At 53.9% G+C, this 11,134-nt stretch overlaps 1 protein-coding gene across 1 annotated transcript in view; it reads right to left on the reverse strand.

The window, feature by feature from the left end:
- Nucleotides 1-2,630: 2,630 nt before the first annotated feature.
- PCIF1 (PDX1 C-terminal inhibiting factor 1) overlaps nt 2,631-11,134 on the reverse strand; it is a 12,974-nt gene continuing 4,470 nt past the window's right edge. The window contains exons 5-15 of the mRNA XM_019509921.1: nt 10,486-10,640; nt 10,057-10,204; nt 9,765-9,848; nt 8,757-8,856; nt 8,404-8,566; nt 7,421-7,593; nt 5,780-5,866; nt 5,179-5,363; nt 4,648-4,741; nt 4,255-4,430; nt 2,631-3,717 (exon numbers count right to left, since the gene is read on the reverse strand). Of these exons, the coding sequence (XP_019365466.1) occupies nt 3,459-3,717; nt 4,255-4,430; nt 4,648-4,741; nt 5,179-5,363; nt 5,780-5,866; nt 7,421-7,593; nt 8,404-8,566; nt 8,757-8,856; nt 9,765-9,848; nt 10,057-10,204; nt 10,486-10,640 (1,624 nt within the window). The 3' untranslated portion in view covers nt 2,631-3,458. The remainder of the gene's footprint in view (nt 3,718-4,254; nt 4,431-4,647; nt 4,742-5,178; nt 5,364-5,779; nt 5,867-7,420; nt 7,594-8,403; nt 8,567-8,756; nt 8,857-9,764; nt 9,849-10,056; nt 10,205-10,485; nt 10,641-11,134) is intronic.

An 11,134-nucleotide genomic window follows, 5' to 3' on the forward strand; every position in this document is an offset into this window, starting at 1 on the left:
CGGCTCCCTCTCGTCCCCCCAGCCCCACCCCAGCTCCGCCGCTGCCTCCCCAGGCCGCCCCGCGGGAGCCGGGAGCAGGAGCGGAAGAAGCCAGGCTCCGTGCTCGGCGCCCCAGCCAGGCAGGGAGCAAGGCCCGGCTTCGCTGGTGCCTGCTCAGGGAGGTGGAGCCCGCAGGCAGCCTGGTGCAGGGCCCACTACGCAGCTGCCACCATGCAGGGCTGTCTGTCCCACAGCTGCTGCTACCGTGGTGCAGGGCAGGTTTCCAGCAGCCCCAAGACCTCGGCCTCCCCACTCCCACAGAGCAGAGGCGCTAGAGCTGCTCCCTGGAGCATTCACCTTCTTGCCAAAACACCAGCCTAGGGAGCACAGCCTCGCAGCAAGATCCTGTGCCCAGAAGCACAGGTAAGATGACTGGATGGTGCCAGCTCACCCCACGGGGCCCACTCTTCCCCTCCCCTGCTCTGCTTCAGTCTCGGATTTACTCAGGTTGGGGAGAAGAGAACAAGGGGCTGCAGCCCGGACCCGAGTACAGAGCCATGCAGCCACAGGGCAGGGTGCACAGCTCCTGCCAGGGCTCCGCTACCAGCACTAGCCCGTGCAGGCCACAGTGCAGACAGTGCCACACACCACCTCCACCAGCCAGCTGGGAAAATTGGGTTCTCTGTTTACTGAGGTTAGAGATTAGGAAAAACTCCCAGAGGAGGGTGCTGAAGCAGTGGAAAGGTCTGCCCCGAGAGGTGGTGGACTCTCCCTCCTTGGAGGTGTTTAAGACCCGGGTAGACAAAGCCTTGGCTGGGGTGATGCAGTTGGGGTTGGTCCTGCTTTGACCAGGGGGTTGGACCAGATGTGACCTCCTGAGGTCCCTTCCCACCCTCACCGCTGTCTCTGCTTCCTAATGCATAAGGGCAACCAGGACGACCAGACAGGACACCACCTTATGGGGGAAACAGGCAACCACCCTCCTACCTGTTATCAGGGGAGCAGGAAGATGGGTACACTGTTAGCAATGGGCAGCAAACCCTGGGCACCCTGCACAAGGCATGGGGCCCGAGTTACGCCCATAGCTGTACCATTGGCACCCCAAGCTAACACCCTGCACCCACAGGCCATGTCTGCGCCTGAGTAAGTGCCTCTGTAGCTGGGAAAGCTGCCGAGCTTGTTGCAGAACCAAGCCTGTGGTCAGTCCTCTGAGAACACAGGTCCTCAGGGAAAAGCTAGCTGCAGCAGCAGCAGCACATGCAGCATCCCACCATCACAGGCCTCCTCTGCTCTCCCCCGCCCCCCCATCCAGCTGGAGCCTGGCTCCACCCTTATCCCAAAACTACTCTGGGACAGGTGTGACAAGATCGGCAGTGAGGGAATGTCCCCACAGAGACCACAACCAGTGCTGGTATCTGCCCTATTTAAAAGGACACTGAAAAATTGGAACAGTTCAGAAACCACTTTAAAAAAGGGAAGAGAGCCTTAGAAAGCAGGCCTGACATGGAAGGGCTTGAGACATTTCAGCTCCATGCCAGTGGGAGCAATAGCGAGCTGGGCAGGATGCCACCATGGAGAAAAGGTTTCTGACAGCACCTGGCACGATCCAGAAGACAAGATGCAGCAACTGGAAGCTGAAGGTAGGAAGAGTCAGACGGAAAGTGAGAATGGGGGCAGAATTTGAACCTTAGCAGGGTGAGATGGGCAGCACGCTCTTGCTGGGCATGTTTAAAATAAAGACATCTCATCTCAAATACACTGGCTGCAGCTCAGCTAGAAGCCAGGGCTCAGTGCAAGGATCACAGGGCACAGCACCCTGATACGAGTTACACAGGTCAGGCCAGACGAGGGTGATGAACCCTCCAAGCTTCCTGGTCCAGCCCAACTGCCCCAAAACCTCCATGAGCAGGCCACCAACCATCTCACTTGACCCAGATCATCTTTCTAGGGCAGCCAGCTCCCCCTGGGCCATGCTCTACCCCCTTCTGCCTTGGGCCTCTGCAAAGCGCCTTGCTGGCACCTTGGCTAGGAAGTCTGTACCCCCGCCCCACCTCTCCTCAGCCCCAACTACTGGGATTCCTCCTCTTGGGCCTCCAGCCCTGCATCGGACAGTACATCTGCGCTGCCTCTCTCCTGCTCTCACACAGCAGCAAGGCTGTGATGCCCGGCCTCAGCTTCACTCAGGGCTCTCAGCAATTCTGAAGTGGCTCCACTCCCGACATGGCCAATGGAGCACTTGCTTGCAAGTCGCTGCCCATGCCCAGTTACACTTGTAGCCCATGCCCGAGGCCCAAAGGACCCCGTCCTGGAGCTCCGACCTTCTCAAGCGTCTAGACATTTTAATTCTCTGCAAGGCAGCCTCCCCTTGCCCTTGATCCTCATTATAATGGCATCATGCACCTCCCATAATATTCTGGACATACCAGCAGAGATGTTGCAGACAAACACCTGCTTTACAGCTTCTGTTAAGAGCTCAGTCCACAAGCCCAACAGACAGGCCTCCAAGAGAACAGGTGCAGGTCCTATGTGAACCGATCCTTTCCTAGAGCCAAGCCAGCAGAGCCAGTGAGCAGAAGGGCGAGAGCCTCCCTGTGGGCAGCATGAGGCTGGCCCAGGCTGGGCAGGGAGGAATGGCACTGACAGACAGCATGGGGAGCGGAAATGCTGGTTTAATGTTCCTAAGAACTAGGAAAGGGAAATCAAAAATAGACTTTACTTGGCTTCTCTTGGATAAAAGTAATAAAATGGTTAGCGGTGTTAAATTAATCCTTACAAAACAAAACCCACAGAGGTGAAACGGAGCCCAGCAGCTCCAGGTAAAAACCACAATGGCTACAAAACAGCGGCAAAGACCTCTTTACGATAGAGAAACTCCTTTTCTCCGCTTTGCTTCGATACGGCAAACAGCATCGGCGCACACGGGACTCATACACGTGGGGCAGGAACACGGATGCTATGGGAACGCCCCCTGCAGGGAGCAGGGATGCCGTGGGCAGAACTATTTACACTATGGACACGGAGCTGTGCTGGTGCTGGGGCTGCAGGACGAGCTGCTGAACCCTGCCTGCTCCCCGCGGGGAAACCCCTACCTGGCTCCCTCCAGGCTACGGCGCTGCCCCTCAGGCCACCTGTCCTGCCCTCCATGCTCACGCCCCAGCTCCAGCTGCCTCCTCCACCGAGCTGTAGTGTTTGAAGGGGCCGCAGACTTGTCCTACTCTTGCTACGTCGGGTCTCGCTGCCCCTTTGCGAGGGCAGCTGCTGATTCCCTTCCCGGGCAGGAGGCTGGGGAGTCCCCTGGCCTCCTGAGGGATGCAGACTTGCAAGTGCACAGAGGAAAGCAAGCAGTGTGGAGTTGCCCAGAGTCCCCCCGGTCCTGGGGCTATGGGCCAGCAGTCTCTCCACCTGTCTGTCACGTCCAGCCTCTCCTTGGGGGTGCAGGGGCCTCTGCCCCCTCCGCCTCTGACCCCGCCCTCCACAGTTTAGTTGGGGGTCTCCCGGCTGCTGCTCTGCTCTCGGCCTGTCTCCCGGTCCTTGTCTGCTGTGGAGGACAACGTGGAGGAGGAAGAGGAGCAGGAGGAAGAGGAGGAGCCCGAGGAACTGAGGGTCCGTCCTGAGTGCTTGTAGGCTGTGATGAGCTCCTGCAGCCGGTCGGGTGTAGGCTCCCACTTGGTGAAGCCTGCATTGTTCTGCAGGAAGAGGACAGCTGTGTTGTGCACGGCTTTGTAGTACATCTCCTCTCTGCAAGGGAAGGAACAGGCCCTCAGTGCTTGCTCCACGAGCCCCAAACAGTCTATCCACTGCACAGTCGCTTCCTACAGCCTTGATCATCTCTCCCCCACTCCAACCCTCTTTTAGTTCCAAAGGACAGCACGATTCAGTCTTAGAAAGAAGGCACATCCATGAGTTACAATACACAAACTTGGAGCATGTGCCCATTTTCTTGTGAGGTATCTCTCCTCATGTCAGACCACAGATGAATCTAAGCCGAGCTGTGGTACCCACAGTGGCTGCACAAAACCATCTGAAGGATCACATCGGAGCACCACTGTGTGTTACTGCCCAGGCAGCCCAGTATCTGGCTATAGCTGCAGTGCTGTTAGCTCCTAGGGAAGGGAAGATGGCTGCCTGGCCAGTCCATTACGTGTCACCGGTTCTGCACCCCAATTGATTCACCTTGAGGCAGAGGATTTCTGCCAGGGGCCTCTATGCTGCAGTGTACCTCAAGCGCACCCCAGCTCAAGCCCAGCCCCCTTGGGGCCCCAGGGAAAGGCCTACTTTTTGCAGATATGCTGAGACCCGCTGCGATATTCGTGATCGAAGGCTGGTAGGATAAGCTGGTGCCGCTTGAACTTGCTCTGCTCCATCCGGGTCAGGGCTGGTGTCGGAGGGTCCCTCCATTCGGGGATGAAGACAATGAAGGACAGAGGCTCACTGGAGCTCTCCAGCAGTTTCTAAACCAGGAAGAAAAGAACTGTTTTACCCACAGCAGTGTCACATACAATGAGCTCAGGAAAGAAAGCAGCGCTTTGGCAAGAGCAGCACCAGATCAGTCAATCCTCAGCAGCCCACTCATTTACAACCTTGCTACTGGGCTACAGGACAGCCATGGATGGAAGGAAGGACTGGCTACACTGGTTCATATAGATCAACATACAGAAGTAAATATACCTCAAAATGAGAGACCATAGCATCCATCAGCTCCTCACAGAATGGTGGATTTGCCTCGAAAGAGCCACTTATGGGGGAAAAATCCAGGCATGGGCTAAAGGGAACAAGAGAAGGTCCTGGTCAGAGAGGATAGGCTGCTAATGCACACACCTGACAGGACACCCGTGTTTGGGACAGGGCAGCCACACAGCTTTACTTCCATGCACAGCCTGCCCCTTTGCTACCTGCGCGGCAGGAAGGATCACCAAGGGGCAGACAGCTGGGAGCCCTCTGGCTGGTGCACGTGTTCAACCTTTTGTCTGAGGTTCCAGGGCGCTGGCAAACCCATGCCAATCTAGGGCCAGATAACCTCTGTAAACCTAACAGTACATCCCTCCTCATCCCACAGACCCTTACCCCAGACCTGCAGGACATCTCCCAGGACAGAGGACCCAGCCTAGCTAACACTGCCCTAAAACCCACAACTACCCCAGCACACCCTGGGCCCAGGTGCTGTGCACAGTCGTGTCTACAGCAAAGAGTCAGACTCACCCCCTGGATCCAAAATACCCGTCTGTGTCCAGGAAGGCTGAACAGAACTGTTTGAAATAGCAGTTCAGGGGCGAGGCAAAGCACTCAAAACTCACTCCAAACAGCTTGTGGAGGGCTTCAAAGACGTGCACTGGGAGTGCCCCCTGCAGGCCAGTTCCTTCATACAGGCCGACACCAAACATAATCTGAGGAGAGCAAACCTCCATGAGTGACTCCAGACAGCCTGCGGGCTTCCACCACTCCTCTCAAAGGCCTCTAAGCCCAGGGCCATAGAGTCTCGCATGCCTCTTCTCCAGGTCTGCAGGACCCCATCTTCCTCTCTCACTCACCAAGAATGCCTGCCTCCTCCAGCTGCAGCCCACTGCCTCCCTCCACCACTTGCAAAACTGAGACTCGGCTCATGAACAGCCCAAGACTGCAGGTTCCTTTTGCTCTTCTCCCAGCAAGTGGGCTGAGGCAAGGGCCAGGGAATGGCTCTCCCAGCAGGGAACCCCGTTTTAAAGTCTTAGGAAAAACCCAGCATACCCTAACTGCCGATAAGTACAGATACACAATTCCATCAGCACTGACTGCTGCTCAGAAGCTGCAGAAGGACTAGTACCTGATATCGACGGAGAAGGCACCATACCCTGGGCAGAAACTTCTCAAAGCCAGAATCATCAATGCAACTGTACCGATAGAGGAGCCACTGAAAAAGAAACCCAGGTTGCTAGAAGGAAAAAGAAACAACCCCCACCCCACCCCAGTAATAGTAGGATGAGGACACGTGTAGAAGGGAGCTGCAGGGTGCTGGAGCGAGAAGAAATCAGAGCTGGCAGGTGCTGCTGCAGGAACACAGGGATGCAGAGATGCGACAGGCATGAAGGACATGGAAGGAGAACCCCGAGGCTCTACACAGCATTTCTAGTACCTCTCCAGGGGAATGTCCACTTTCACTGCGTCTACACGCTGCAGGCTATGAACCATCAACATGCCACTCCCTCACCACCCTCTATCTAGCACCGGGAACCCTGCAGCCAGGATGACAGCTCTCTCCACGTAAGCCAACAGGGATCCTCCCTGATAGTAGGAGCCATCTTAATTGCAGCAGACAGTATTTAACATGCATGCAAGAGCGGTATCTAAAAGGCCTCAACCAGGTCAAGGCCCTGCCATGGCAGGCATTGCCCACACATAACAGCAATGACACTTTCCAGCCCACAGAGCTTGCTGTTTCTCAGAATGCACATATTTAAAGGCAAGGACAATGCCTTCTGACACATTTATCCCTCGCCTGGCACTCTGGGTCTCCAGCCTGCCTGATCTAGACCCTGTGAATAGTTCTGGCTGCTACTGTTGACTAACACACTCCTGCAGGCTGTGAGGCACACTTAGCCAAAACCCCTTTTTTTCCCCTGATGAAAAATGATTTATTGATAAAATAGAAGTTTCTGTAAAATAACTTGGTTTCACCCAAGCTTCTTGGGAGGGAAGAACCATTTTTGACCAGGCTGTTGAAGGGCCTACAAATTTGTCTACAGGTTTCTGTGGCATTCCTGAATGAAGCATAGACCTGTCACATCCCACACTCCAGCACTGGTCAACTTATGATGCGTCAAAAATAGATGTACAGATCATGACACACCTAAGTGCTCAGGTAGGATGGGGGAATTCCATCCTGACCTTTCCCCTAGTCCCTAAAATACAGCACCACGCTCTGTTATCATCTGCACCATCCCAAACATTAGTGCCCACAACACTGTGTGTGCAAGGGGTTTTGCATTATGACTGAGCGTGACAGGCCCCTGCTTCACGTGATGCCTACACATTCTGCAAGGAATTATTTCCTTTACGCAGCTTTAAACGGACTGCGCCACGTTTAACTGAGTGAGATCTTTGTTTTCAAGCCGAGGGGCAGGGTTAACAGATGTAGTAATCAGCTTTCACTCAGACCCTTCAGAACTCTGAATCCCATCCTCAGTCCATGAATGTGGCTTTGTTGTTGCAGTTCCTGATCACGTAGTGATGCCTACTTAAGCCTCTGTAGCACCCCCTGCCGCCCTCCCACAGCCTCTGCATTCTCCCTCTATTTTTCAAGGTTAAGCAACCCAAATTGGGAAGAATTCTCCTTGTAACATGGAAGAGACCTTTCCACTGCAGACTCCCCATGTGGAGAGCAAGGGGGGGATTGAGACCTTTTTCTCAGAAAGTAGCTCACAGCTGTGCCCCCTGCTCCTCTTCAGCACCAGCGCTCGACCCTTACCAACTTGCTGAAGAAGTTGCGGCTCACTTTCACCATCTCCCCCTTGTACCGCACACAGGCCACGTTGTTCTCCATGTGCATCTCTACGCTGGGGAGTGGTGGGGAAGGGATGGCCAGTCTCACGGGGTAACAGTATACAAGTCGGTCCTGGACCTCTGGAGCTTCTACTTCAGCTGTGGGGAACACAGGGGAAGAGCCACATTAGACTCCATGCAACTCAAGGAGACAGACCCCACCCCCTCCCACTCCAAGCACAAGGTGCCAAGACCAGAGTGAAGGGGGAATGGCTGCACCTCAGATACACAAGGCAACTGCAAGACCAGAGGAACCTAGCCTGCTTGGGACCGTTACTTACACAGCTGGGGAGTTAAGAAACCACCTCAGTGCAGAGCCGCTGGCTGCGGGCAGCAAGACTCTACACTCTGTCCAACAGCATTTCTACCTGATGCAACAGCTTTGGAATGTTGCATCTGAGCAAATGCTCCTCGCCAGGGAGTGTTCAGAGTGCTCCAAGCCTTGGGAATGTGGCAGAGAAGGGAATGGGGGAAGCACAGTTCCTTTGGTGTGAATGAGAAGGGAAGTGCCTTAGGCAGATGGGAAGGGGATGAAGGGAGCTGTAAGGAGTCCCTGAAACAGAGGAGTGTGGAAAAGTGAGACGGGGAGTTTGTGGGACTAGAGGAAGGCCAGCACGGCACATGCAGTGCACTTAGCCCACGGAAGCTACAAAGCATGAGACCACAGCATTTTCAGGGAGATTATTCACAGCATAACTGCTGGCATTGTCAGCTGTACCCCCACCAGGCCATCCTGTCAGCAAAGGCCAGCACTGGATTTGTTGCCTGAAATCTCCCCAGAACTCAGAAAGAACAAGCCCCACAACAACGAGCCAATTCGAGTGGGGCAGGCCAAGCTGCACCTCACCATGCCTCATTACATCATCGTGCATGGCACTGCACTGCCTCGCTCGAAAGTGTGTTGCCTACCGGAGATATTGTTCTCTTTGAGAATGGCGAGGTGCTTCTCCCGGATTCGCTTGACGTACTCGAGTGAGATGTAGTAAATCTTACTGCAGATGCCTTCGACCGAGTCCTTTGCTGCAGCCGACACATGGGGCCCACACTGCTTACGCAGGTGCTCCAAGCGGTCCTGCAGGGGCAGGGAGAGAGGCCCTCGCACTACTATCACCACATCATCCCAAGGCTTGCATGGATTTTGACATGCGCCTGACAACTCTCTGCTACCTCACAGAGCCGGGGGAAGGGAGAAGAATATCAGTCTTCTCAGTGATGACCTTCTCCCTGGGCCCATGCATTCACCTGGAAGGGTATGTACTGACCATGTAGTCCTCCTTAGAGGCCGAGTGGTCCCGCCGCAGCCAGCTGAAGGTGTCCTCCACATTCCACTTCACCACTTTTCTGCTGTCAGGTGATGCACTCCTGCACACAAGAGAAGAAGGCATTTAGCAACTGTGTTCTTCCAAGCAGAGCTTTTGAGCCATGAAGGAACATGGCAAGAGTGTCCTCCTCACTATAATACCCTGTCACTGCCTTGCAGGACTCCTGTGGAGAACACTCTCAAAAGTCTGCCAACCACATTCTCTCTGAACTGCAAGGTACTGATTGCTCTCCTCTCAGCAAGAGAGAGAAATCAAGGACCTGTCCTAACAGACTTGCCTCTCCACTCTAGAGGTGGCCACAAACCAGATGCTTCAAGGGGAAAGCATCAAGTTCCTCCTCTCCTCCCCAGGTAAGTTTCAACCTCCTGCTGAGGAGCCCATCTACACTGAGGCTTACTCATACTGTGCAACTGCACACTTCAGAGGTAGGGAGGTGTCTTTCTTTCCAACTCTGAAGCATGAGTATTTCTAGCTCTTGCCATTTTTCCCTGACAGGATTATTAACATTGTCTCACCTTCCCATGTTGACTAAGCCATTTGCCTCCATCCCACCCTGCGGCAGAACAGTCATGCCTACTGTAATAAGGCCCCTCCTATTCATTTCAAATTGGTTGCTGTTTGATAGCACCAAGGATCTACCTTTCCTCTACCATCTCAGAGCCATTTGGTTGCCTTTTACCTTTCTCTATGCCTCACTCCCCCTGCTCATGATTCTTCTTTCAAACTGAAAAGACTAAATCTTCCCCACCTCTCTTCTTACTGACTTCCTCCTGCAAACATTCAAACCTCCAAACATTCACCCTGCCTTTCTTGGAAATATTCTTGCCTCACTTTGGCCTCACTGGGTAGAGGTGACTGACAGTGAACAGAAACAAAGGTGGGACACAACAGCCATTTCTAGCAAGGCCTTTGAATGGTCTCTTTTCTAAGCACAAGAGAAAAGCCAACCTGGATTCAATAAGCCGTTTTGCAGCCTCCGCATACTTGAAGAGCAGTCGCTTGGCTTCCTCCCGGAACTTGATTCGGGATAATCTGAAGTAAACGCAAGCACACGTGTCAGGGTCAGCCTGTCTGCTACCACTCCGGCAGGCAGTATCAGGCTCAGCTCCCAGCCTTCCCATCACAATTCTCTGCTGCTTCATAAGGGAAAAGGGAAATCCAGAAGCAACAAGCCCATGAGAGAAGCCACTGGACCATCCCAAGCCAGCATACCCTGAGGCGTGCCCTGTGCAAGCAGTACCTGATGGGAATGTCATTCATGATTTCTCTAAACATGGAGGGAGAGACTACGGGTTCACAGTCACTCGGTAACAGAGGGTCTGTCCCTTTGTCCACCACTTTCCGCTCCAACATCCAGCGATTAAACGATTCCCGTGGGGGGTCAATCCCTGGGGGAACACAGCAGGGTCCAATTAGAACTCTTTAGTAGTAGTCTTCCGGTACTGCCCAAAGGATCTGATCAGAACAGCACCTGTGTCCCTGGGTGCAACCTGCCCAACATGCTTACTGCATCAGACTGTGCTGAAGAGAGCAGAGCAGCCACAGAGGGAAAGGAGGGTACGAGGAAGAAGAGACAAAGCAGAAAAGCAGAGCGCAACTGGAGAGAAGGGAAAGCAAAGCACTGCAGTGCTGGGGAAAGAGATACAAAAAGAGATGGACAAAAATTTACCCTCTCGCTGCTGGCACAGCTCCCGGTAATGCTGTCGCAGTTTCAGCATGAGCTGGGACCGAAGTAGCTCCACTTCAGGGTGCGGAGGTAGCACTTCAGAAGGTGCCCTCTGCTTAATCACTGCGTTTGTCTGGATGTCCAGGTCCCAATACACTCTATGGCAGAAGCAACCATCATAAGGACAGTCAGACTGCTGGTCACATACAACCCACCAGAGCCACCCCACTTTGCAGAAGGCACCTTGGGATGTATGATCAGCCAAACTGAACTGTTAAGATTTCCCTCAACTGGCATGCGCACCAGTTAAGTTTCCTTTCAAAGGACCCTGATGTATTACCAAAGAGAAAACAGGGGACCCCTGTGGTATATTTTCTTGGACCAGCTGTATAGATGCAAAAGCTGTTAGACAAGCTTTTGGGCATCAGGTACCTCTCCTCAGGTGACCTTCACATAGTTTCATAGTTTCTAGGGTCGGAAGGGACCTGAGAAGATCATCTAGTCCGACCCCCTGCCATGGCAGGAAAGAGTACTGGGGTCAAACGACCCCAGCAAGGTGTTCATCTAACCTCTTCTTAAAAACCCCCAGGGTAGGAGCCTGCACCACCTCCCTTGGAAGTTGGTTCCAGACCCTAGCCGCCCTGACCGTGAA

Source organism: Gavialis gangeticus, unplaced genomic scaffold (genome assembly GCF_001723915.1).
Source record: "Gavialis gangeticus isolate Ggan-Ray unplaced genomic scaffold, GavGan_comp1, whole genome shotgun sequence".
Taxonomy (NCBI): domain Eukaryota; kingdom Metazoa; phylum Chordata; order Crocodylia; family Gavialidae; genus Gavialis; species Gavialis gangeticus.